This window comes from Leptonychotes weddellii, chromosome 5, assembly GCF_054177405.1.
Source record: "Leptonychotes weddellii isolate Sample4059 chromosome 5, ASM5417740v2, whole genome shotgun sequence".
Taxonomy (NCBI): domain Eukaryota; kingdom Metazoa; phylum Chordata; class Mammalia; order Carnivora; family Phocidae; genus Leptonychotes; species Leptonychotes weddellii.
The window spans coordinates 5,806,871-5,831,683 of NC_138373.1; the positions used below are offsets into that span (position 1 = coordinate 5,806,871).

Below are 24,813 nucleotides of genomic sequence, written 5' to 3' on the forward strand. Positions count from 1 at the left end.
GAGACGCGTGAGCCTGCCGGTCTCCCCGCGGAATTTGAGGGCAAAAGGCAACAGCGGCTGTAAAATTATATACAGGCAAAACTGCGGACACCTAAGGTGACGCAATCTCCGCGCGAGGTAGGGAGGGGCTCCGCGAGGACCCCAGCCGGAAGCTATCACCTGGGAAGCGGAAGCCGTCGGGAGAGAAGTGGGGGCTGACGGTGACGGGTTTTCAGGTGAGCCCTTTTCTGTATTCTCCAGTACTTTGGTAACCGCTAGGACCAGGAATCGGAGGTCTGCACTGGCCCAGAAGCGATCGGAGCGGCTGGACAGGGGTGGGTTCGGGCCTCTGGAGCGGGAGGTCAGAGTGAGTTCCCGAGAGGAGGTGGCGCCTCGCTCGTTCTGCCCAGAGAATAGGAGATTTGGGGGTTTTCTTGTTTCTAGGCACCCCCTCCTCCCTCTCTTTTCTCTGCCGAGAACGTTTTCTGTCTAAATACTGTTTGTTCTTGTAAGCCCGGTTCAGATGCCGTGGTCTCTAGGAGCCTTTCCTACTATCCCGACCCTCAGGTTGTCCCTCCCAAGCTCCGAACGCCTTTCCACTCGTTTCTTCTCCCGAGCGCTGCCACCTCTTGATCCAGGTGCCTCCTACCTGTTACCTCCCCTGGGTAACACATGGACCAGGGCTCTCGAATTTCCCTGACTCATAGCAAAGTGGTCATCCCGTATTTTTGTCTTCTCGGCCCGTGCGCGCTGGGGTAGGGTCCAGGTTCTGGCCATCTTTAGCTGCAGCGCAGGGGAGACACGTGTAAAGACCACAGATTTGGGAGTCAGGAGCCTCCCAATCAGAATCATACTCTGCCACTTCTCAGCTGTTGTGACCCGGACTTTACCTCTAGAAGTTTCATTCCTCACCTGTAAGGTCGCTAATGGAGAATTCATCAAAAGGAGCCTGGGGATGTGTGTGTGCGCGCCCGGTGCTGGGGTACTTTGTAAACTGTCAGGCACCCCACAAAAGGGAGGGACTGGTTGAGTTTGGGAGAGAGGAGTCTGCTGTGCTTCAAAATAGGAGATAATTAACCTGAATCCTCTTTGCCAGCTAGGAAATGCTATGTGGCTTGAAAAATGTTTTCTTTGGATTTGTACTGGCCTATTGTATAGGCTTTATAATGACTTTGCCTTTATGTAATGTCTTTGTTGGGTTTCAGAGACTCTTTGCAATCCAGCTAATTCACTGCCCTCATTTTACAGGCAAGACTGAGGACCTGAAGGGGAAGGTGACCTCCCAAAAGTCACAGAGTAATTGGTAGAGTTGGACAAGAACCTAAGCCTGTAACTGAAGAGACCAGAGGTCTTTCTGTTATACTTCTTGGGAAGCAGACGGTAAGGTACTTTGGCTCTATACCATCTTTTTCCCTTTTAAACCCTCGTTTTCTCAGCTCTCCCAACCATAGGCCTTCTCACACTGTATTGTAATTACCTTCTCACTGTTTCCTTGCTAGAATGTCACCTTCCCAATGACAGAAGTTGTGTCTTACTGCTTGTTCTTTGTTCCCAACATCCAGTACAGGGCCAGGCTCATAGGTGATGTTAAGGATAACGGGAAAAATCTACTAAACACATTTAATGCAGGCATGTTCCATATAATTATAATGAAATCTTCTAGATTCTAGTGTTCCCATTTTACAGATGAGGAAACAAATTTAGGGAAGGGAATGTGCACCAAAAGGGTAGCTGGTGAAGGCCTTTGGGGAGCTCAGGTTCAGAAACCAATCCATTTAATTTCTCCCCCTTCTCCAGATCTTTGCAAATTATCTTGTAGAAAAAATGCCCAAAGTGAAAAGGAGCCGGAAAGCTCCCCCAGATGGTTGGGAGTTGATCGAACCAACACTGGATGAATTGGATCAAAAGATGAGAGAAGGTAAGTAAGTGGGGGAGTTTCTAACTGGGTGAGCTGTGTCTAAGAGTCACAGGCTTCGATGTCTCCAGGGGCCAGGCAGAAATGCGGGTATCACATGGGCACAGACAGCCCCACTGTGGCCTCCAGACACTGACCTGTTTTGTTTGCTTATTAACTCAGAATATTAGGAGTTCTGGAAAATAAGATGGCACTAATAAAAAGGTCCTCAAAGACATTTTGGGGCCAACTTTGATATAAAAGTCTTAGAGAATAAAGATTGAATAGTCTATCTCTAATTACTTACTGTTCTGGTTAAGTACCTATTTAGAGTCTTACAAAATGTTTACTTGGAAAATCCTGTCCTTTTTCATGTTCACATTTTCCGTTAAGAGTTTTATCCAGACTTTTCTTGCTGGTCCCTGACACGGTTTTCACCACTTTGTTTTTGCATTATCTGCTAGTTTTCCAGAATGTACCATGTTCAGTTTCCTCAGAATGCTGTATGATCTTGAACTTGATTAATCAGTGTAGTGTCTTTTTAGAAATCTTATCTGAAGCCACGAGCATCTGTTGGCCTTATAGGATCTCAGTATGATCCCTTACTCAATTGCTTTTTTTTTTAAATGTTTTGAGAGAGAGAGAGTGCGGGGCCTGGGGGGTCAGGGCAGGGGAGAGAGAATCTTAAGCAAGTTCCACATCCAGCACAGAGCCCGATACATGGCTCCATCTCACAACCCTGAGATCATGACCTGAGCCGAAATCAAGAGTGGGACACTCAACCGACTAAGCCACCCCAGCACCCCTAAATAACTGCTTTTGTAAGGATTTTAAACTATTTGAAAATCAAGCATAAACAAATAACGGACATTTAGTTTTTTAAAGAATTAACATTTTAAAAGAATTGTTGCTGAGGTTTTGAAGTTAATCGAACATTTCTTTCGAAGTTTTTGGCATTCACCAAGTGGCAGGAATCTAGATCTAGTCTATGCTGTGATGCCCATATCTCTGGCCTCTCTTCCTACACTCACTGGGGCAGGACTCCACATCACCCACTGAAAGGCGCTTTCCACTTTGTGTGTGAACCTGTATAAAACAACGTCCAAGAATGTTCACATGGTCTTGTGAAAATGGGTCCAAAAGGGATTTTTTAAAAATGGGAGCGCTGCTTTGATTAAAAGATTGAGAAATGACAAAAGCACAGGGAGGGAGGCTCTGCTTCCAGATGCCTTATAAGCATGTTTGCCCCCCACCTTTTTAATTGAGATCTAACTGACATAAAACATTTTATGTTTTAGCTATATGTGATTTGATGTATGTATATATTATGAAATGATTGACAATAATTTAAGATCCATTACCTCACAGTTTTTTCTTTTTCTTGTGAGAACTTTTAAGGTCTACTCTTTTAGCAACTTATACACAATACAGTATTGTAAATTGTAGTCACCATTCCCCAGGATTTATTTATAACTGGAAGCTTGCACCTGTGACCCCCTTCCCCCATTTCACCCAGCACCTCCCTTGTTTCTTGAGGACTCTGATCAGATGTCCCCTTGTGCCTTCTTTGATCACCTGTATAAAATGTCAGTCCCCACTTCCCCTTCTGTTTTCTCTTCTTTTTTGTGGCCTTTACCACTTAGCCCCGCGTGCCGATCCGCCTCCCTCCCCGGGAATGCCACCCCAGAGCGGCTCTGCCTGCCCCACTGCTGTGTCTTCAGCACCCAGAGCAGGGCCTCAGCCGCAGCAGGCACGGTGTCCACTTGCTCAGTCTGCAACACCTGCCTTTTGCTTGGATCACAGAATCCTGTGTGTGGAGCTGAACTCTACATCTTAAGTAATAGCATGGCCCCAAAGTTGGAGAAATGGAGGTACAGTTTTCTTGACCACTCCTTATCTTTCTCCTCTGCTCTAAAAACTGAGTGGAGGTGGTAGACAAGGATCAACTTGTAACTGCTAACAGAAAGAGACTTGCCACTTGAAACAATCCTGTTTAAGTCATGTGGCTTATTTTTTTATCTTTTAAAATAACAGCTCTATTGAGATTGAAGTCCTATTCTGTAAAATTTGCCCTTATACAGTGTTCAGTGTAGTCGGAGTTGGGCAACCCTTACCTCCTGAAGAAACCCTGCACCCTTTGGTAGTTACCCCCTTCCCCCTTCTCCCCAGCTCTCCCAGTTTGAGCAACCACTCGTCTACTTTCTCTGTACATCATCATCTAGTAGGGGGGCTTTGGGGACTAGTTTCTTTCACTTGGCATCATGTTTTCAAGGTTCATCCGTGTTGTAGCAGGTCATTTCTTGTTCTGGCTAAATGATTCTTCATGGTGTGGGTAGGTTTTGTTGATCTATTCATCAGCTGATGGATACCAGGATTGTTTCTACTTTTTGGCTGTTGTGAATACTGCTGCTTGCACATTCATGAGAGTTTTTGTGGGCACGTGTGTTTTCAGTTCTCTGGGCTATATACCCAGCAGGAGAACCACTAGGGCTTATGGTAACTTTAACTTCCTGGGGAAGAGCCATCTCTAAAGTCAAGAGCCTATTCTCTAGGGCGCCTGGGTGGCTCAGTTGGTTAAGCGACTGCCTTCGGCTCAGGTCATGATCCTGGAGTCCCTGGATCGAGTCCCGCATCGGGCTCCCTGCTCGCTAGGGAGCCTGCTTCTGCCTCTGACCCTCCCCCCTCTCATGTGCTCTCTCTCTCTCTCATTCTCTCTGTCTCAAATAAATAAATAAAATCTTTAAAAAAAAAAAAAAAAGAGCCTATTCTCCAGAGAGGCTGCACCATGTTACTTCCACCAGCGGCCTGTGATCCAATTTTCCTACATCCTCAACACTTGTGATGGTCTTTTTGATGATAGCCAACGTAGAGGGTATGAAGTAGGATTTATTCTTTATTCCTGGTTATTAAAAAAAAAGGGGGGTGCCTGGGTGGCTCAGTTGGTTAAACCGCTGCCTTCAGCTCAGGTCATGATTCCAGAGTCCTGGGATCGAGCCCCGCATCGGGCTCCCTGCTCATGCAGGAAGCCTGCTTCTCCCTCTGCCTGCCGCTCCCCCTGCTTGTGCTCTTTTTCTCTTGCTATCTCTCTCTCTGTCTCAAATAAGTAAATAAAATCTTAAAAAAAAAAAAAAAAAACTAAGGGTGCCTGGGTGGCTCAGTTGTTAAGCGTCTACCTTCGGCTCAGGTCATGATCCCAGGGTCCTGGGATGGAGCCCCACATCGGGCTCCCTGCTCTGCGGGGAGCCTGCTTCTCCCTCTCCCGCTCCCCCTGCTTGGTGTTCCCTCTCTCACTGTGTCTCTCTGTGTCAAATAAATAAAATCTTTAAAAAAATAAAAATTAAAAAAAACAATAACACTGCATCCTGTGCAATGAACACTACCTGCCACAAGAAAACAAAGACACACCTTTTTCTCCGCAGCTGAAACAGAACCTCATGAGGGAAAGAGGAAAGTGGAATCTCTGTGGCCTATCTTCAGGATCCACCACCAAAAAACCCGGTATATTTTTGACCTCTTTTACAAGAGGAAAGCCATAAGCAGAGGTAATGAACTAAATTCTCTCCGCCTCCCCAACTTGAGTAGCTTTCACATTTATTTCATGGTTCTTGTTCTTGCAACCTCAGCAAGTGTCAAGTTTTCTTACTGGTAAAAAAAAAAAAAAGCGGGGAGGGGTCGGCGTTGGCTAAATATTCTTTCTAGTGAAGAGTAGTGATGGGCCGGGGCTGGGGAAGCTTTGTGATACCATGGTTTGATGCCCTTTCCCTTCTTTTTGACAGAACTATATGAATACTGTATTAAAGAAGGCTATGCAGATAAAAATCTGATAGCAAAGTGGAAAAAGCAGGGCTATGAGAACTTATGCTGCCTGCGCTGCATTCAGACAAGGGACACCAATTTTGGAACAAACTGCATTTGCCGGGTCCCCAAAAGCAAGCTGGAAGTGGTAACGTCTCTACCCCTGTAATGTCTGATGATCGAGTTTGAGGTCACTTTTTCAGTTCAGAAGTCTGCCCTAGTTGACCGCAAGGGATCGAACATGATTTTGCTGACTGTCCTGCTGGCCATGCCCCAGGGAGTGAGTCCCTCTCCTGAGCAGTCCATGCTGGGCAGTGTGGCAACACTCGTGTGTTAGGTCTGGGGGCCAACTCAACTGCACCCTTGGGCAAGTTATTGAATTCCTTCCCCACATAGGAAGTGGGGGTGAGAACACCCACCCCCTAGGTGGTGGGGAGGGCTGAGTCAGGGGAGCATGCTCACCCCAGGTACCCTTTTCTCCAGGCCTTCTCCTCAGATGTGTTCCGTTGTATTTCTTCTGTCAGAACTTTGTTCTAAAACTCACTGGGCAGCTCAGGAACAGTGCTGCACATGCAGTTGCTGAGCTGATGGCGTCAGCCTCTCTGAAATGGAACTGCAGAGGGAGGGAGGTGGTTCCTGGGACATAGGCCATGGTCGCCTTTGAGTGCGGCCCCTTGGCTGACCATGGTGGGCCCAGCTGGGCGGGCAGGCCAGACTGCCCACCTCCCAGGGGGCCACCTGTCACACAGGTGCCTCATCACCAGTCCCTTGATGTTGCAGACCAGTTCTGGTTTATAAAACTCTGGGCCAAGGGCTTTAGCTCAGCAGGCAGCTCTGTCTCCCTGAATCATCTGTAAAGTCAGGGAGCAGTGGACATCGAATGAGGGCCCAAGGACATCAAATTCTTCCTTAAGGGAAGAATCTGGGTGCCAGTTTTCTGATGGCATGGAGAGGTGGTGGAATGGCGGAAGCCACCGCACCCCCCCCCAGATTCTGTGGTGGCATTTGGTTGGGGGTACTGCCCCAGCCCTGTGGCCAGAGTAGATCCTGTTTTTGATTTAGTTGAGTTTCACCATCTAATCTTGTTCGTTTAGGTAAGGGTCTTACTCCTCCAAAAAAGAGAATAAAGGAAAGTATACACAGACCACTGCTGTAGGGCCTTCTGTCTGTTGGGCAGGCCCTCAGCCGGACATCCGGGCACACCTGGCCCAAGGGACAAGACCCTTCTGCTGCCACTCAGATTCCGGTGCACATCCTCTGCCCCTGTGCCCCCACTAGAACGTTCCCCAGCCCAGAGGCCCTGAGCCCCCTGAGCAGTAGCAGACCCACTTCCAGCTGACTGCAGGGTAGGTCATGCTCACTTCATGGAACAACAAGAATCATTCACAGATTTTTTTTTTTTTACTTTTTGGGGGTCAAGTACATACAGTGTGCATAAATTCAGCACACAGAGGTATAGCTTCAGTGTCAGCAGCATGATTGTATCTGTCACGAAGATTTTCTGAGGAGTGTCCTGTAGACAGTGAATGTCCAGTTGCCCCCCCTGTTGCGGGGGATGAGGGGGGCGTGGCAGGAGCGCAGCATCTCAGCTGTCCTCTGTTGCAGGGCCGGATCATCGAGTGCACACACTGCGGCTGCCGGGGCTGCTCCGGCTGAGGCCCTGAGGACCTGACCCGTCTTCACCCTGAACTTGGGACTTACGGGTTTCTGCCTGTTGCGCCACCCCCTTTCCTGGGAGCAGCTCTTCTCGCGGAGCAGTGCTCCTGGCCTGAGTTGGAGCATGGTCTTTATATGTAAAGGCTTTGGTGTTTCTCAGCCGTGATTTGTAGGAATAAAATTTTTAAACCTTCTGGGTCCTGCATTCATTCTTTCTGAGAGCCAGCGGACTGTGGACCCCAGTGGGCGAGTGCCAGGCCCTAGAAACCGGTCACCCTTGGGCCTCCGTCCTGACTCCACCTTGTAGGTGCTGTGTGACTGAGCAAGTTCACTTTCCTCATCCGTGATGGGGACGACCACCTCCCAGACGAGGATGACCAGAGATGGCGTGCCAAGGTGGGTCAGGCTGCTCCTGGACCTGCCACGAACTTGTCAGGCACCCTGGACCCAGTGTTTGTCCTCATCCCAATGCCTACAAAACGCTACTTCCCTCACTCTGGGTCGGACCCTTCCTCGGGCTTGAGGCCACACGAGCACATGCACAGGCCCGATGTGGAGTGGCCCCTGGGCTCCCGCAGAGCTCTGTAAACACTGTGCCCTTTGTCCCAGCTCTGCTCGCGGCCCCCAGCGCCTCCCATCACCTGCCTCCGAGGCCTCCGTCCACATCCGCCTCTGTGATGGGGTCTCGGTCCCCCTGGTGCTTGGTCCGGAACTTCTGCCACGGGTGGGGGGTTTCCTCTGCTGGCATCACTTTCAGCCACTGCTTGTAATAAGCTCGGAAGCCATCGATCTTCTCCAAGTAGGTGTTTTTCTCTTTGTACTGTAAGTGGAAAAGGACGGGGTCAGAGGAGCCATTAGTCACCACACGCTACACACGGCTCATGCCAGACCATGGCTGCTGGCTCAGGCCTCAGGGAAGCTGTTCTTGCTTCTAGGTGCTTAAGGGAAGAGGGCAGGAAAACTGTTCGATACTCGAGTTGCTTACTGTCAAGAAACACAGCTGCTGTGGGGCAGGCCAGCTTCCCATCTGCTAACAGTCCCTCGAAGTTTGTGCTGCTGTGTTACACCCAGGGACAGCCCCCCCCGCCCCCCAAGCTAGACTCCCTGGGTGCTACCTCTGCCCCCACAGCCTGAGAGCCTCCCCTGTGTCCTCTCAGCACTGCTGCAGTGTCTCTGGAGAAGGGGAAGGAAAGGGAGGAAACAAGATGCGCCCGGCAGATGCCAAAAGAAAGCTGGTAAAGAAATAACGTAGGAAAAAAACCAGCCAAAAATATATATTCGAAGGTAACGATGACACACAGCTGGCTTCCAAAGATTTAACAATTCCAAACTTGTAGGTACCTAATCCAGCCTGAAAGTACAGAAAACAAATCTTGACAGGCACAGACAGAATAAGTCACGGTCGTAAGGGACTAGGAATGTGATTTAATCCAGTAAGATCCAGGCCTGTGGTAGTCTGGTATCTGGACTGAACCTGAGAAGATCCCTTGAGGACTGTACACCACAGAGTAAAGAGACAAATTCACTACCTGGAAGATACCTGCAACGTGGGACAAGAGAGGAGTATCCAGAACACATAAAGAACTCTGGAGAATCAGACAAGACTAACAGCCAACTGTCCACAGATGCCCAGTTACGCCCTCTGCCTGGCATATGCTCTATTGCTGTCTCCCGGATTCTTACTGAGCCCTCAAAATGGCCCTCAAGTGTTGCGCCTGCACAGCGGTCCCTGACCCCATGCCTGGTGTGTCCCTGCCCGTCTCCCTCCCTCCCCACTGGGATGGTGCTCCTCCAGGCCACAACTGCTCTGGAGGCACTCAACATGGGGTCTGACTCCCGTGGGCCCTAAATCCGAACCCCCACAACCTGCTATCCTCAGTACAGCAGGGAGAGAAGTGGACATTACAAAGCAGATTCTGTCGCGGCCCGGCTGCCATCCCCGTTCACTGGACAAACAACAGTCTGTATCGGGCACCAGGCAATGGGCAGGTACCGGGGAGGCAGGTGAGCGGGGCTTATGGTTTTGTGAAGGTGACAGTCACCTGTGCAGGCGTAATCACAGGTTGTGAAACACAGTGACAAGCAACAGGGCTGGACGTGGTGGGCAGGAGGGAGCAGCAGGGCACCCCTGAGAAAGAGCCGTCAGCGATGAGACCCACAGGGTGAGGAGCCAGTTACGGGAAACACAGGGGGAGCCTACTCAAGGCAGAGGGAATACAAAAACCCCGAGAAGGGAAGGAGGCGGAAGGCCAGTGGGACTGACTGAATCCAGGGAAGAGCGGCCAGAGATGAAGTGGGCCACAGGGACTCATGGGCTGTGGTTTAAGGAATTTGGGATTTCTCCTAAGGGAAGCCACTGACAGTTTAACGCAAGGGAATTCCAGTTCCGAAGGCCAGACCCAGGGTTGGGGCGGGGGGAGGCGGGATGGTTAAAGAGAGGACGGGCATGTGAGAGGTTGGCGCACACACCCGATCAAAGGAGGGCGGGTACTGGGCTGCAAACTCCAGCTGGCGGATGACCACCTCGTTCACCGGGACACTGTTGCACCTCATGTGCTTCAGGATGTTAATGAGATAGGTGTAGTCCAGCTTCTTGAGGGCCACGTTGATGAGGGTGCTGTAGATGTGGGTGTTGGGGGTCATGTGGGATTTCTGGAACATCACAGACATTCGATCAGCAAGGTGATGGCAGTCGTTGGGACAAAGCAGCCCACTGTGTGTGTCAGATGGCCATTAGGCCAACCAGCCACCAGGCCAAGACGGTCCGAACCTGGTGCCAACGACGGGCTGTACGCCCCGCTCCAAAGGAAAGCACGTGTGCCCCGCACTGTAGGTCCATCCCACCCAGCCTACCTTCCCCCGCCTGAAGAGCTCGCTCAGAGATCGATGGCCTCAGGCAGTAAACCACGCACAGGAGACCACCTCCTCGGCTCCTGGTTGCGGGTTTACTGCAACCCCTGCCCCCGGAATTCGGATACATCCCTGCTCTTGTCATGCCTCCCTTACCTCCAGAGTTGGGGCCAAGACCTGTTGCCACCCCCCCATCTCTCCCCACTGTAACCACCTTCAAGACTCTAACGTTTTCAAAGCCAGTTCCTGCAGCAAATCACCAGGGTCCACTTTCTCTCAAGCTAGAGCGACCGCACTCTCCCTGCCCCCATGCACACTGTGCTGTCCGGGTGCAGAGGCCTGGGGGTTCAGGAGGGCCCAGCTCTCTCCCTGAACACCCCAAGTTAGCACCATGGGTCCCCCCACCAGGCCTGGACCCACTCACCTTCATGTCCGCAAGCAGCTGCAGACCGTCTGCTGGCCTGTGGCACCCAGTGGCCAGGCCACAGAAGGTCTGCAGGTTGGGGGTGAGGCCCCTTTCTGCCAGGAGCGGCAGCAGCGCCTGTGGGGACGGGGACGGCACTACCGTAAGCTGTGACCCACCAGGCCTGGCAGGAGCCTTCTCAGCTGAAGCCCGTGGCTGGCTGGAGACCTCAGGGGCACAGCTCTGCTCAGAGGCCTCCCCGCTCCCTCTGTGACCACACTGGGTGCGGGTCTCAGCCCGGCTCGCAAGCACCCAGCTCCCCGGAGTTGGGCGGCTCTGCGAGGAGCCCCGGCCTTCCAGCCCGTCTCCACCACGCCCTGCCCCCCTCCCCGAAGCCCTGCGTATTCCCATGCCTCTCTGCTCCTCTGCTGGCCGTCCATCCCAGCACTCAGGCCTTCAACATCAGGTGAGCACCAGTGGTCTCCGAGGGCCCTGGCCCCACAGTCCAGGGCGGGACGACAACAGTGTGGGAAGTGAAGCTGAGGCTGCGGGGGGCCGGCGGCTGAGGAAGAGGACGCCCTCGCAGCCCAGCCGGCTCAGGGAGGGGCCCTGTCCTGTTCAGCTTGTCTAGAGGGCGGCGTGCTCTGCACTGAGGGCCTGAAGGCAGAGGCTGCGTCCCTGTCACCTTTGATGCCCACAAGAGCCCGGGTCAGTGCTCTGTCACAGACACGTGGACAAAATCGCACGAGGGCTCCGGTGTCCCCATCTGTGCAACGGGGGAAGCCTCGTACTGGCAGAGCTTTGTGGGGTGGTCAGCGAAGAGAGGAACGGATGGGGAGCTCTTCGAACAGCATCTAACACAGACGGCTGGATCAGTGTGTGTGGGTCGGGGGGTGTGGCCGAAGTGTGGGGACACTCAGCAGCCACCAGGCTCTTAGGCCACGTGCCCCTCGGGCAGCGTGAGGACGTCAGCCTACACCCACCTGTGAGCTCCTCAATGGGGACGGGCAGCGCGGCCGGCCGGTCACCCCTCCATCCTCAGCTTGGCTCAAGCCCAGGCCCAGAACGGAAGCTCTAGTCAGTCTGCCCACCTACCTCAGGATCAGATGACGCCCCCTGCAGGGGAGCCAGGTCCTGCTGTCGGAAGGTCAGAGGGAACGGGAAGGAGGGGCCCCAGCCTTGAACCTCGTGCCCGCCTCCGAGCCCCTCACCTTCGCCCCCTCCAGATCGCCAAGCTTGCTCTTCTTCCTCATCAGTGTGTTGAAGAACGTCACGTCAGCTTCCACCTGGTACGTGTCCAGGACGGTCAGCAGTGAGGACTCTGCGGGACTCCCGGGCTCCACCACCTCAGCCAGCAGCGTGAGGGTTTTGATGTTGGGCCGGAGCCCATGCTCTGCCATCTTACCCAAGAAGCCCTCTAGGCCCCCCATCAAGGCCAGCCTGTCAGCTGGGGTGGTCACAGTCCCAAAGGAGACCACAGCTGGGGGGACTGCTCCCAAGGTCAGGAGGTTGGCCTCCAGCCCCCAGCGAGAAGGTTCTGGGGCCAAGGAAGTGAGGGCCAACATGCGGTCAGGCTCCGTCTTAGTTTCCACCTCAGGCTGGGCCTTGCTGGGGGCTCTGGCTTTGTGAGGCTCTGGAAGGCCCTCAAGCACCTGAGAAGGTTCCAGAAACAGCTGCCTCTCCAGGGCCTCCACGTGCAGCCTGACTGACATGCCATCGCCCAGCCGGGCCCGGGCTCTCCTCTTTGCCCAAAACTCACGTGCCAGGGGCTGGAGCGTGACCGTCTCCTCCCTGGGCCTCAGGAGCAGTGCTGAGGCCACCTCTGGGTCCCCCAAGCCGCAGTCTCGAGCTGCCCCCAGGAGCAGGTTGTAGCCATGCTGGCTTGGCTGGAGCCCCAGACTCAGCATCTGCCTCCACACCTGCCGGCAGAGACAAGCTCAGCTCCGTGCTCCTTCTCAGAAGAGCTGTCAGTGAGCAGACGCGAGCAGTCAACAACCATTCAGCAAGTGCAAGGGGCCAGGAAGGAGCTGGAGAGCACCTAACCCGATGCCAGGCTCTAGACAACTAAGGATCCTAAGAATCTGAGGACTTGCGGAGACTTCACGGGGGCGCTACTCCTTTCCTCTCTCTAGCTCACCCCAAAACTGTTCTCCACTTTCACCTCTCTGCCTCCTCCCAGGGCCCCTGTACTGGGAACAGACTTTGCCCTGGGTCTCTGCCCACCTTCTCTGTACTTCTCTGGGGAGGGACAATCACAGAGGCTAGGTTCTGGAAGAGTCTAGGCTGACTTAAGAAATGGATTTAGCGGCACTTCGAGTGCCCACTGTGTGCCCTGTCCCATGCAGCCTCCAGGAAGTATGAGAGCACAGGGCGGGCACGGTGGAAGGGGGCTCAACCAGGAAGAGCACCTCCCAAGCTGGGGGTCCAGGCAGCCCTATCTCCTCTTGAGATGAGATCATTTTCATTCCACAGCACAGCGCCTAGCACACTCAGTGTGTTCTCCACAAAGGACCGCTCTGGTCATGTCTGGGTCACTCTGACACCCAGACCACGCCATTCCTAAAATGCCACACAGGGCTCACTGGTCACACTGGATTCTTTGTCTGCAGGCTCAAAGAACGGTCACATTCAGTGGGACGAGAGCTCACATCTGACTTCCTGTCCTCATCAGGGATAAGTGTACAGACAAGGCAGGGACCGTTCAGGCCCAGGTGGGGACGGCCTGCAAGAGGTCCGCTGCACACCTGAGAGGGTCTTAAGGAGGGCAAGGGTCTGAGCAGGCACCTCCACGGGGAAGCATTGACAGAACTGAGGTTTAGCAGGGATTCGGGCTCTAGGAGTTGGGATGGACCTCGGTTCAAATCCCAGCTCTGCTTCATAGCCGTGAGACCTTAGGCCAGTTACTTAACCTCTGTGAGACTCACTTTCCTTATCCGTAAAATGGGGCTGATAGTACCTAGCTTGAGCAGTTTAATAAATGCACAACACAAACCAGCTATTAGCACTACAGACCGTTTCTAACTAGAACAGATCTAGAACAAAGAAAGGGAGGAACTAGATCTTGGCTGATTTTCACTAGAAAGCTACTGCTTCCAGAGGGAAGGCAAGCATCTGGTCCAGGGCTGTCCCAGGTCCCTGGGGCTCAGCCTCCACATAGGGAGGCCATGGTGAGAAGCCACCTAGGGAGCTTGCTGATATGCCGATCTGGACATAGTAGGCCCACGGTGGGGCTGAGACCCTGCTTTTCTGACAACTTCCCAGGTGAGGCTGATGCTGCCGGTCTGTAGGCCCCACCTTAAGCTGGAGGGCTCTAGGTGAGCTCTGGGTCATTCCCACCTGTGGTACCATTGCTACCACTGGACTGGGGGTGGGGGAGGTTCTCTCTGGGGATCTAAGGTAGAATCAGAGCAGTGTATCTCAACCCTGATGTCTGTGAGAATCTCTCAGGACTACATGCAGAAATGCTGAGTGGGGGCCTGTGGGAGGTGGGCTGAACAAGCACTCTGGGCAAGACTGTAAGCTTTGCCGATATGAGCTAGCTGCCCAAAAGGCCACTCAGCAAGTGAAAGAGCGCGGGCTGGCTGTGCCCTCACTTGGAGGGCAGCCATGCGGCCTCCTCGGGCCTCCTCCCCCTGCCATCTGTAAAACGGTGGGGAGCAGTGTGCTTTGCGAAGGCCAAAATATTGCAAACGTAAAAACACCCAGCATGGGGCAGTCGCAGGAGCTCAAATGCACATGTGATCATCATTTGTGCCCGATACAGGTGCACAGGAGAAGGGGGACAGCATGAGAGGCAGGAAGGCAGAGCGGTGAGGGACAGACCTGCAGGGCGTATCGGAAACCTGTCTTCTTGTCCTGGATGCAGCCCATGAGCAGGTAACTGAAGGTCTCCTCTGTGACTGCATGCCCTTTCTGGACGATTTCCTGGAGGAGGGAGTGGAGGCCGTGGTGAGAACTGGTGGCAGAGCCCGGGCCGGGGCCCGGGGGCTCTGACTCAGGGCAGACACTCCTGGGGCAGGCCCCGGGCCGTGCACCTTGAAGAGGCGGGACGTGAATGTGGCTCGAGGGTGGCTCAGAACCAGCTCCTCTCTGCACTCCCTCCTCCTCTCCTTCCAGGCTGCTCTCCCTGGCTGGCGCGATCACTTCTGGGCAGCCCCTCTGCAAAGACCACGCCAGCAGCCACTTTTAGCCCCTGTGCTTGAGGCACTGGAACTGCACAGAGCTGGCTTCAAGTCCCAGCTTTGCCACTGGCCACCTGTGAGTGTGGACACGGCAGGAAGCTCCCCGGCCCCAGCCTCCTCATCCCTAGAGCGGGGTCACAGGCAGGACCCCCCTAGAGGGTGTCTGGAACAACCTCACCACAGAGGGTGGTGCCTGCCCACGGCACGTGCTCGTGGCGCTTGCTACCCCTGGCCTCCCTCAGGCCTGTCGGGGTTGGCCACTGCCTTCTTGAAACGTTCTTCCACCTCTCAGCCCCTCAGGGGCTCCTCCTCGAGCCTGTCTTCCTCTGTCCCTCTTGTGAGCATGGCTGTCCCCACCCTACCCCACCACTGCCGCTCTCCCATCCCCACTTCTGTCACCAAACCTTCCACATCAGTGAGGTTTTATTTTTTTTATTTATTTATTTATTAAAGATTTCATTTATTTATTAGAGAGAAAGAGAAAGCACAAGCAGCGGGAGTGGCAGGCAGAGGGAGAAGCAGGCTTCCCGCTGAGCAAGGAGCCCGATGCGGACCTCGATCCCAGGACCCTGGGATCATGACCTGAGCCGAAGGCAGACGCTTAACCGACTGAGCCACCCAGGCATCCCAATTTTTTTTAAAGATTTTAGTTATTTATTTGAGAGACAGAATGAACAGGGGGGAGGGGCATAGGGAGAGGGAGAAGCGGGCTCCCCGCCGAGCAGGGAGCCCGATGCGGGGCTCAATCCCAGGACCCTGAGATCATGACCTGAGCCGAAGGCAGATGCTTAACGACTGAGCCACCCAGGCGCCCCTCTCAGGGAGGTTTTAGTTTGTGCTCCCTCTTCCTGGACAATCACAGCTGTCTCTTAACTGGTCCCTCTCCCCCACCAGCTAGAGTGACCTGCATAAAATATCAATGGCATCTCTGCACAGGTCAGGGGCCTAGCAGCCACACTGCCCTCTTCTGGAAGCTTCAACTACCTGCCTCTCACACAGCACCCTTCGGAGGGTTGCGTTACTCTCAAGGTCTCCAGGCTCGAGACCCCATGATCCTGCCTCTCCTGCAGGGCAGGCCAGCTCAAGGCAGCCAACCCACGGTCTGGTCAAAGGCTGCTCTGCACCACGTGGTGCCTGGACAGCCCATCAGGTCGTCTGTCCTGCGGGTGGCAGGCGCGACCTCACAACGTGCAGTGAGGAAAAGCGTCAGTCAGCGATGGAAAAAGCGAGACCAAACCTAAGAGCAGAGAGCAAGCGTGCCCTGCCCATGGGCCTGAGGGAAGACGAGGCTGCCAAGGGTGTGCCGAGGTTCTCCTGAGGTTTGGTCGTGGGGACCTAGAGCCTTCCTTTAGGTGTTCACTCATGTTTGTCTCCCTTCCCAACCTGAGCGGGCAGAACCACCACCCTGCTCATGCTCCTCCCTGCTTAAACCCCCTCACTGTCTCCTTCTCTGGAACTGGGAATAAAAACCCTCCTTACAGCCGGGGAATAAGAGGCTACAGGGGGCACCTGGGTGGCCCATTTGATCTTGATCTCAGCTCAGGTCTTGATCTCAGAGTCAAGAGTTCAAGCCCCACATGGGCTCCAAGCTCCAGCATGGAGCACACTTTAAAAAAAAAAAAGAAAAAAGAGGCTTTGGGCCAAAGCCCTGACACAGACAGGTCCCTGCTCAGCACTCCCAGGCCCCCACTCCCCTGCTTCCCTCGAACCTGGCACCTCCTGGAAACCGGGGATTTTTGTTCACTGTTCTAAGCAGGAGGCCTTCCCTGGGGAGCACGGATTCATCCCTGGCGCTCTGAAGCCCCGCCCCCCGCTGCGGCACCAAGGGGTCCCACACACGGAGTCACAGCACACGCAGCCCACCGCCCTCCTAGGGGTGGGACCTCTTTAGCTGTCAGACTGAGGCTTCTGAGAGTTGGTGAACCCGAGCCCGACTCCTCATCAGCCCCTGAACCCTCCCGTGAGGGACAGTGAGCCACAGCCTCACATCTGCCACGTGGGACCGGCCGCGCAGTGGGGAGAAGGAAGGAAGGGGCAACCTCACCTTGAACACGTCGAGGCACATCCTGAGGTCTGCACACATGGCCGCCATCTTCAGCAGGGCATGGTACGTTTTCAAGTTGAGCTGGAAGTTCCGGGCCTGGAGCTGCTGCCGGAGCTTCAGGGCACTCTGCAGTGCAGAGTCCTTCCAGGGGGACTCGGCGCAGACGTTGAACAGGGCTGTGTATGTGGCATCTGAGGGCTCCAGGTCCCGTTTTTTCATCTGTGGAGATGGGAAGACATCTGGAGGTGGCTCTGGGGTCAGCTGGACACACAGGTGACATCCACCCTGAGGGAAAGCTAGAGAGGACCCTGTTCCTGCATTAAACAGATCCGCTAGCAGGGCCTGTGCTAAGGCGGAACTGAGTGACATGTCAGAGCCTCCTCCTCCAAAACCCTGACTTGGCCAGAGGGCTCTGAAAATGGACCCTGCATCCAGACGCACCAAGCAAAAAGTCATCCTCCCCATGGCCGTCAGCCCACTCTGGGCCTGAGATGCCTATAGCAGGATCCTCCTGATGCTCCCAGGTCACCCTAACTGTTAAGACCCATGTGGTGGAGCTGGTCTGGGAAAAGGAAGGAGGGGACAATCAAACCCCAGCTCCAGCATTTACTAACTGAGGGGTCGTGGGCAAGTTAGCTCCTTGTCAGAAAAACGGGGATGATACCATTACCTTTAAAGGCTGTTGTGAGGGTCAGCTAGGAGAGTGGCCCCCAGACCAGCAGCAGCCAGGAGCATGTCACTGCAGCATCTCAGGACCTCCTCCCCACCCCCCACCCCCCACTGCCCTGCAGAGTCACAAACCCGGGGGTGAGGCTGCCACTCTGCTTATCAAGCCCTCCAGGTGACTGAGCAAGCTGGAGTTTGAGAAGCTCCTGGTAAACCCAGTGCTCTTTCCCAGAGAAGGGCCATCTGACCGAGCACAGGTGACAAACTGCTTGCAGAGTGTAAAGAGCCTTGTTCTCAGAGTCAGGCCATTTGGGGCTCAAATCCCAGCCCCAATGCTCTCAAGCAGGGTGACCTTGGACATGGCCCTTCATCTCTCTGGGTCTCTGTTTCCTCATCTGAAAAATGAGGATCATGATCCCGACTTTGAGGATGATGTATGCTGTGTGCATCCTCACATACACGACAAATGTGTCCTGAGGACTTACTACAGGCTGGGCACTGGCCACCAGTGGTTACAGGACAGACACAGCCTGTTTTCATCGAGCTTCCACTCCAGCACAGGAGGAAACATAACAGACAAACAAGTAATCAACAACAGTAATAAGGGCTGCAAAGGACATGCACAGAAAATGGCAAAGGAAAAATAGTAGAGGTGGAGAAAGCTGGCAAACACCACTTTCGCCAAGTGACCAAGGTACGTGTCCTCTCTGATAAGTCCCCTGACAGGAAAAGGGCACTTTACCTTTGTGATAGCCCTTCCCCGAGCCCATAACCCCAGCCTCGTCACAAGAAAATACAAATGGAGGGACTCCTGGGTGGCTCCATCGGTTAAGCCTCTGCTCAGCAGGGAGTCTGCTTCTCCCTCGGCCCACCCCTCGCTTGTGCTCTCTCTCTGATAAATGAATAAAATCTTTAAAAAAAAAAAAAAGAAAAGTATAAATATAGAGACATTCTACAAAATCCTTGACCAATACTCCCTAAATCTGTCAATGTCAGGGGGAAAAAAAGGAAACTCCAAAAATGTCACAAAATGGAGAACCCAGACTGGATACAGGAATAGAAAGAGTATCTTGGTGGAAAAATGTGGTGAGATCCAAGTAAAATCTGTAGTTCATCCACAGTCATGTACCAGTGGTTTCTTAGTTCTGACAAATGCACCGTCACTACGTGAGATGCTAATATGGGGATTAGCTGGGTGACAGGTATTTGGGAACTTTTTCTACTGTCTTTGCAGCTTTACCATAAACCTGAAAGTGTTCCAAAATAAAAAATTAAAAAAAAATAAGCAGCAAATTGATGGAGAGTAACTTAAGGCAAGAAAGACTTGCACTTCTCTGAGGTGACAGGTTGTAAGTCACTTAAGGATCCTGCGCATGTGAGGAAGGGCTGTTACCGGACTGTGAACCAAGAACCATAGGAAACACCCCCCTGGCACCAGCCACCCCTCACTTAGCACCTGAACGCTTTTCTGCTGGTCAGGGAAGCCTCCCGTCATTCCCCACCATGATATTTCATTAGGTCTATTAGAGGATATGTCACTTTATTGTTTGTAACCACAATTCCTCCCCCTTGCTTCCAGCTAGAGATGACCCGGCCTCGGGCAGGCACATCCCAGATGACAAGAAGTCTTGCTTCTGGCGGCGAGAGAGGGTGGGATCACTCCTCCTAGAGCCTACTAACCTCCTAGGCAAAGCTCTTTCTCGGCTCACAGAGGAAACAGCTTCCTGGCTGTGAGAACAATAAATACAACACAGGAAGTGGATGAATATAAAGCGAAACCATCTTCCAAGAGGGAATGAAAGCCCTTTTCAGAGGACCAGCTTTGGAAGCCAAGTGCGCATGTGTGTCCGGTGTGGGGAGTAAGTAGGGGTGAGGGGACGTGAACACACCTGGGGCAACGGTGGAGAAGGAAGGGGGCATGTGGGCCCTGCCGCAGTCAAGGCAGGTGCTGGAGGACCTTCCAGCGCATCTCATGTCATCATCCAAGATCACCTCCACTTTACAGAGGATGAAACAGAGGCTGGGAGGTTAGTCTGGCCGCAGGTGACATCCCACCATGCGTGCCTGGCTCTCTCTGCCTCTAAAGCCCAGGCTCTCTGGAGCCTCGCCCCCTGCCCCCAGCCCTGGGCCCCCCACTCACATCGTTGTAGAGGCGGAAGGCCTTCTTCAGGTATCCAGCCCGCCCGCAGCCCCCAATCAGCACCGTGTAGTTGCACTCGAGGGGCTGGAGTCGCTCCTCCTTCAGCATCTGCCGCTCAAACAGGTCCAGGGCCTCGGCCAGCTGGGAGGGAACACGGGAGGGGGCTCAGGGCGGCCTCAGAGACCCTCAGCAGAGGGAAGGAGACTGAGAATGAGGGACCCTCCCAGGCCTGCCCAGGAGCTACACAGCCGCTCTGGGCCTCTGCCACCAGCCTCTTGGTCCCTGTGCTCTGCAGCAAGAGAGCTTTGTGGTGGCCAGGAGGAAAAGCCCACTGAACTCCCACCACCTATGAAGGCTCTTGGCCCACTGCCATGGCTGCCTTCCCTCCAGCCAGACGATGAACTCCTTGAAAGCAGGGCCGTCCATGTCTTTGCCTCTTTGTGGGCCTACAGTAGAGCCAGGGCCTGGCCCTCAGTAAGTCCTCAGAAAATGTTCATTCTGCAAATCCCGGGATCTGTCCTGCCCTTGCTTCCTGGGTGACCCCATCCGCAGCGCCAGCTCCCTGGGTCTAAGTGGGAATGGGAGACCGGGTTCTGCACACTCAGGGCCACTGTGCTGCACGATCGCAGGGGGCCGTTCAGAGCAACACTCCTGTGATGGCGCAACCCAGCAGCCCCGAGTGACCGGCTTCCTCTGGCTGCAAAGCCCCGTGGCCCACAGTCATCTCTACCCCACCCACTCCTTACACCATCCCCTTTAAACCCTCAGTTCACTCCTTTACAACTTAATTTTCTTTTTCATCCAGTGGTTCAACCAGTAATGACTGAATCCTGCTATGTACCAGGCAAGGTCTATTTGCTGGGGATACAGCTGTGAACAAGAGGGGACTCCTTCACGGAACGTGTCTTCTAGTGTGGAAAGACCTACGCCGAGTGAGATAACTAAGAAAAATATATACTGTGTCAAATGATGTTAGGTTTTAAAACAAAAATAAAGCAAGAAGCGCCTGAAGAAGGGGATGGGAGATTCAGTTTTAGATATGACAGCCAAGCAGGGCTTCACCCAGAAGGTGACAGAACAATGATCTGAAAGAGGTGAGGGAAGGAACAACACTGTCTGAGAAAAACAGCCTGTGCAAAGGCCCTGAGGCAGGAGTGTGCCTGGGAGTTGGAGCTGGAGGAACAGAGAGGAGGCCGGGATGGCTGCAGCACCGTGCAGAAGAGGTAAGAGTAGAGAGGTAAGGGGGGGTGGAAGGCAGACCCTGCAGGCTTCATAAGCTATTCTGAGGGCTTTGGCTTCCCTTTATTTCTCAACTTTTCGTTACGGAACAGCTCAAATATACACAAAAGTAAAGAGAATAGTATAACTACAATGGTTATTAAATTTGGCCAATCTTGTTCATCCATACCCTGTACTCCTGCTCCAAACTGATTTTTTTTTTTTTAAGTAGGCTCCACACCTAAATTGGAGCCCAGTGTGGGGTTTGAACTCACGACCCTGAGATCAAGACCTGAGCGGAGATCAAGACCTGAGCGGAGATCAAGAGTTGGACGCTTCACCAACTGAGCCCCCCCGGCACCCCCAAAATGAATTTTTTAAAGCACATTTCTAGACATTACATCATTTCATTCCCCAGATCTTCAACACACACCTCTAAGAGATTTTTAACATAAATACAATGTCATTATCAACACCTAAGAAAATGAACATCAGTGTCATCGAACACACTGAGGGTCCTGGAAGGAAGAGTAACATAATCTGCTTTAACAGGGTGGCTCTGTACTGCGCGCAGACGTGGGAGAAGGAGGTGGTAAGGGCGGCAGGGAGCTCAGTGACAAGTGTCGTGATAGCTGAGGGGGTGAGGATAAGGCGAGGCCTGGGCTTTCAGGGGTAGCGCTGTGCAAAGTGTGAGGATTGGCAACATTTTGAAGATCCAGCTGGTGAGAGAAAGAGAAGAGTCAGGGACGGCCCAAAGGCTTCCGGCCTGGGCAGATGCAACAATGCAATTGCCATTTAGTGAGATGACGACAGTGTAGGGAAAACAAGGCTGGAAACCAAACTTTCAGGCCCATGTAGGTGAGCATAAGGGAGCTGGTGAGGTAGCTGGATATGCAGACTGGGAAGGCTGGGCTGGAGATACGAACATGAGAACTGCAATTGGAGGGGGGGGTGGTGTGAAAGCCAGGGGGCTGGTGGATTGCCCAATGCAGCACCCAGGGTGAGTGAAGACAGAAGAGCCCTAAGCATCCAAATATTTAGAGATCGGGAAGGTAAGGTGGCCCCTCCAAAATACTGGGCTTCCAGGGAAGTAGAACCGGGAGCAACAGAATCCAAAGGTTCCCTCACCTTCCCTTCTTTGATCAGGTGTTTGCACTGAAAGAAGTACCAGTAAGGCGTGTTTTTCCGGCCCCGCCATATCTCTGGCTCCAGCCCCCTTTCCTCGTCTTCAGCATTCTGTTCCCTGAGACGTAAGTTATACAACTGGGCTGTCGATTTTCGGAACATTCTCCTCGAGGAGTACTTGTTGGAGAGGGTCCCAAAGCTCTCCTCTTCCTCCTGAGCGGCCGTGGGGCCAGGCTGGCTCAGGTCAGAGCTGAGGCTGCTCATGTTCTTCGGGTTCCCTTGGCCAAGGGGCAGCTGTGAGGGGGAGCTGCTGCAGGCTCGAGTCAGCCCCACAGCCCTCAGCCATGCAGGCCCCTCCCTGCCTCCTGCCCATTTGGCTCCGAGAGGGCCAAGGTGCTGGAGGGTGGACAGTCCCACAGGGCGGAGTCCAGAGAAAAGCCGGGCCAATCTTGCGAGGTCCATGTCTGGCTTTCTCCTCCAGGGCCTGGCACAGGTCAGAAACATAATGAAGACTACTTGGGTCTGTAGTCACAAAAGGCAGAGAGAAGACAGAGAAGTGACAAGCACGAGTGCTGAGATTAGAACGCCTAGGTTCAGATTTCAGTTTTGCCAAAGAACCACCCATGAGTCCCTGGGCACTCGCCGCTCTGGTCTCAGTCTCCTGCCCTGTGAACTGGGGTTAACTAGAACCATCGCCCACAAAGCACCATAGCAACAATTGAACGAGGCCTCTGATACACGGCATGCAGCACAGTGCCGGCACAGTAAGCACTCAACAGACATAAGCTAGTGGTATTATCAAGCCATGATCTAAGAGACCAGGCACGGAAGTTAGACCCGAGTCTGAGTCCTGGCCAGAGCTCTAGGACCAGGCCCATCCCTTGACCTTCCTGTGCCTAGATTTCTTCAGCTGCAAGATGAGGATGATCCTACCGACCTCACCACAAGGTTATAAACATTCAATGAGATGTTTCTAGTACATCTCATTTAATAGATGCTTTAAAAATTGTAGCTATTATAATGTATTATTAGAAAAAAACAGCATTCTGGGCCTCTGCACAAGGAAGTTAACTCAAGCATGCCTTTTCTGCAAAATTTATGGATAAATGGGCCAGAGTTGTGCTGTTCAATATAGTAGCCACTGGCCACATGTGGCTACTGACCACTTAAAATGTGTCCAGTCTAAATGAAGACACACTTTAAGAACAAATCACACACCAGATTTCAAAGATTTCATACCAAAAAAAGAAGGTAAATTACACACAATAATCTTTTGACATGTCGAAATGATAATTTTGGATATATTGGGCTAAAAAAAATGTAACTTAGTTTTCACGATTTGTAAGCTTTTTTTAAGGTGGCTACTTAAAAATTTTAAATCATATATGTGCTTGCATTATATTTGTACTGGACAGTGCTAGGCTAGAGATCCTGGTCTGCACACTTCAAACTCTTCAATAAAAAAATATCAGGGGGCGCCAGCGTGACTCAGTCGGTTAAGCATCTGCCTTCCACTCAGGTCATGATCCCAGGGTCTTGGGATGGAGTCTAGCATCGGGCTCCCTCCTCAACGGGGAAGTCTGCTTCTCCCTCTCCTGCTCTCTCTGTCAAATAAATTAATAAAATCTTAAAAAAAGAAAATGTAAAATTACATATATGCTCAAGTTACATTTCTGTTAGAGCGGCAGGCCTCACCAGACAGGGAATGCTAAGGGCCCTCTGTACTAGTGTCACCAGGGTGCTGGTCAAGAGAGGCTGTCTAATACGGTACCCAGACCTGGGTTCACAGGCAGCCCAGCTCCACAGCCAGCCAGTCTCACCTTTGCATTCGGCTGCACTGCTCCAAGACCCCCAGCAAGTCACTCCCCTTCCTGAGCCTCGGTTATTAATCAATCTGCAATCACTTCCGAGGTCTAATTTTACATTTTCAAGTAGCCACATTAGATAAAGTGCTCACATGCATTAAATGAAATGCACCGCATTGCAAGAAAAAACCCCAATGATACCGAAATAGGTATCAATACGTTTTTTAAAAACTCCTCCTATATTAGTGCTTTTTCGACGCATTAATACCAAGATCCTGCCATCCTGTCACAGTAGGGATCGGTGTACCTGATAGCTTGTATTAGCTGCAGATACTGTGTCTCCAGCCATCATTTACACTCATCTCCATTAGAAATCACGACTTAGTTTAGGGCCCTGTTAACGCTACTCCGTCAGTCACGGAAGGAAATGCTCATTTCACACAGAGAAAACTAAAGATGCAATTTTCTTTCTACCCAAGTTCATTCACCTGCCCAAGCTAATAACCCCTGAATTAGAGACGCGCTGCCGCTGTCCTCTCTGGGGGACCGGCCCCTCCCCAGACGCTCCCCGGGGCCCTCTGGCCGGCCCGACCCCCTCCACACTGGCCTTTGGAGCCTCCGTGGTCTCACTAGACGTCCCCGGCCCTGACCCCGGCTGCGACACTCGCTGCCCCTCCGTCCTGTCCCCGCCCGGGAACGGGGCTCCAGTAAAGGTCAAACAGGAACTCACTCAAAAAGTCCGGCCCAGCAAATGCAGCCCGGACTCCCGCCCCAAGTCACCCCCAGTCCGGCTCCGCGTCACCCCGCCGCGTCACCCCGCCCGCCTCACCGCGCCCGCCTCACCGCGCCCGCCTCACCGCGCCCGCCTCACCGCGCCCGCCTCACCGCGCCGCGGACCAGGGTCTCGTTCCCAGAGACCTTCTCCGACGCGCACGCCGCTGCAGGCTTCACGCAGGCGCACTCCGCGACGCGAACTCCCCACCCCGTACGCGCGGAGGCGGGTTACCCCGGGCCGCGAGGAGAGACGGGAGTTCGGCTGGCGGCTAGCCTGGCCTAG

General features: G+C 53.2%; 2 protein-coding genes across 7 annotated transcripts; one reads left to right on the forward strand and one right to left on the reverse strand.

Moving 5' to 3' along the window:
• The first annotated feature begins 8 nt into the window (after positions 1–8).
• On the forward strand, positions 9–7,518 carry BUD31 (BUD31 spliceosome associated protein). The gene is made up of 6 exons (XM_081819333.1): positions 9–215; positions 1,228–1,359; positions 1,777–1,897; positions 5,293–5,415; positions 5,650–5,816; positions 7,274–7,518. The coding sequence occupies exons 3-6, from the start codon at positions 1,804–1,806 to the stop codon at positions 7,322–7,324; spliced, it is 435 nt and encodes a 144-aa protein (XP_081675459.1). The 5' UTR covers positions 9–215; positions 1,228–1,359; positions 1,777–1,803; the 3' UTR covers positions 7,325–7,518.
• Positions 7,051–24,763, reverse strand: PTCD1 (pentatricopeptide repeat domain 1). Of its 6 annotated transcripts, none has more exons than XM_006748267.3 (9): positions 24,642–24,763; positions 21,955–22,435; positions 19,609–19,749; positions 16,803–17,021; positions 14,400–14,501; positions 11,789–12,496; positions 10,599–10,715; positions 9,794–9,976; positions 7,051–8,144 (listed from the first exon to the last, which is right to left on the reverse strand). In XM_006748267.3, the coding sequence occupies exons 2-9, from the start codon at positions 22,411–22,413 to the stop codon at positions 7,962–7,964; spliced, it is 2,112 nt and encodes a 703-aa protein (XP_006748330.2). In that variant the 5' UTR covers positions 22,414–22,435; positions 24,642–24,763; the 3' UTR covers positions 7,051–7,961. The 6 variants fall into 6 exon arrangements, with proteins under 6 accessions (XP_006748330.2, XP_030875099.2, XP_081675452.1 ...); XM_031019239.2 differs by having other exon boundaries at positions 21,955–22,473; positions 24,642–24,657; XM_081819326.1 differs by having other exon boundaries at positions 24,628–24,645.
• Between the last annotated feature and the right edge of the window lie 50 nt (positions 24,764–24,813).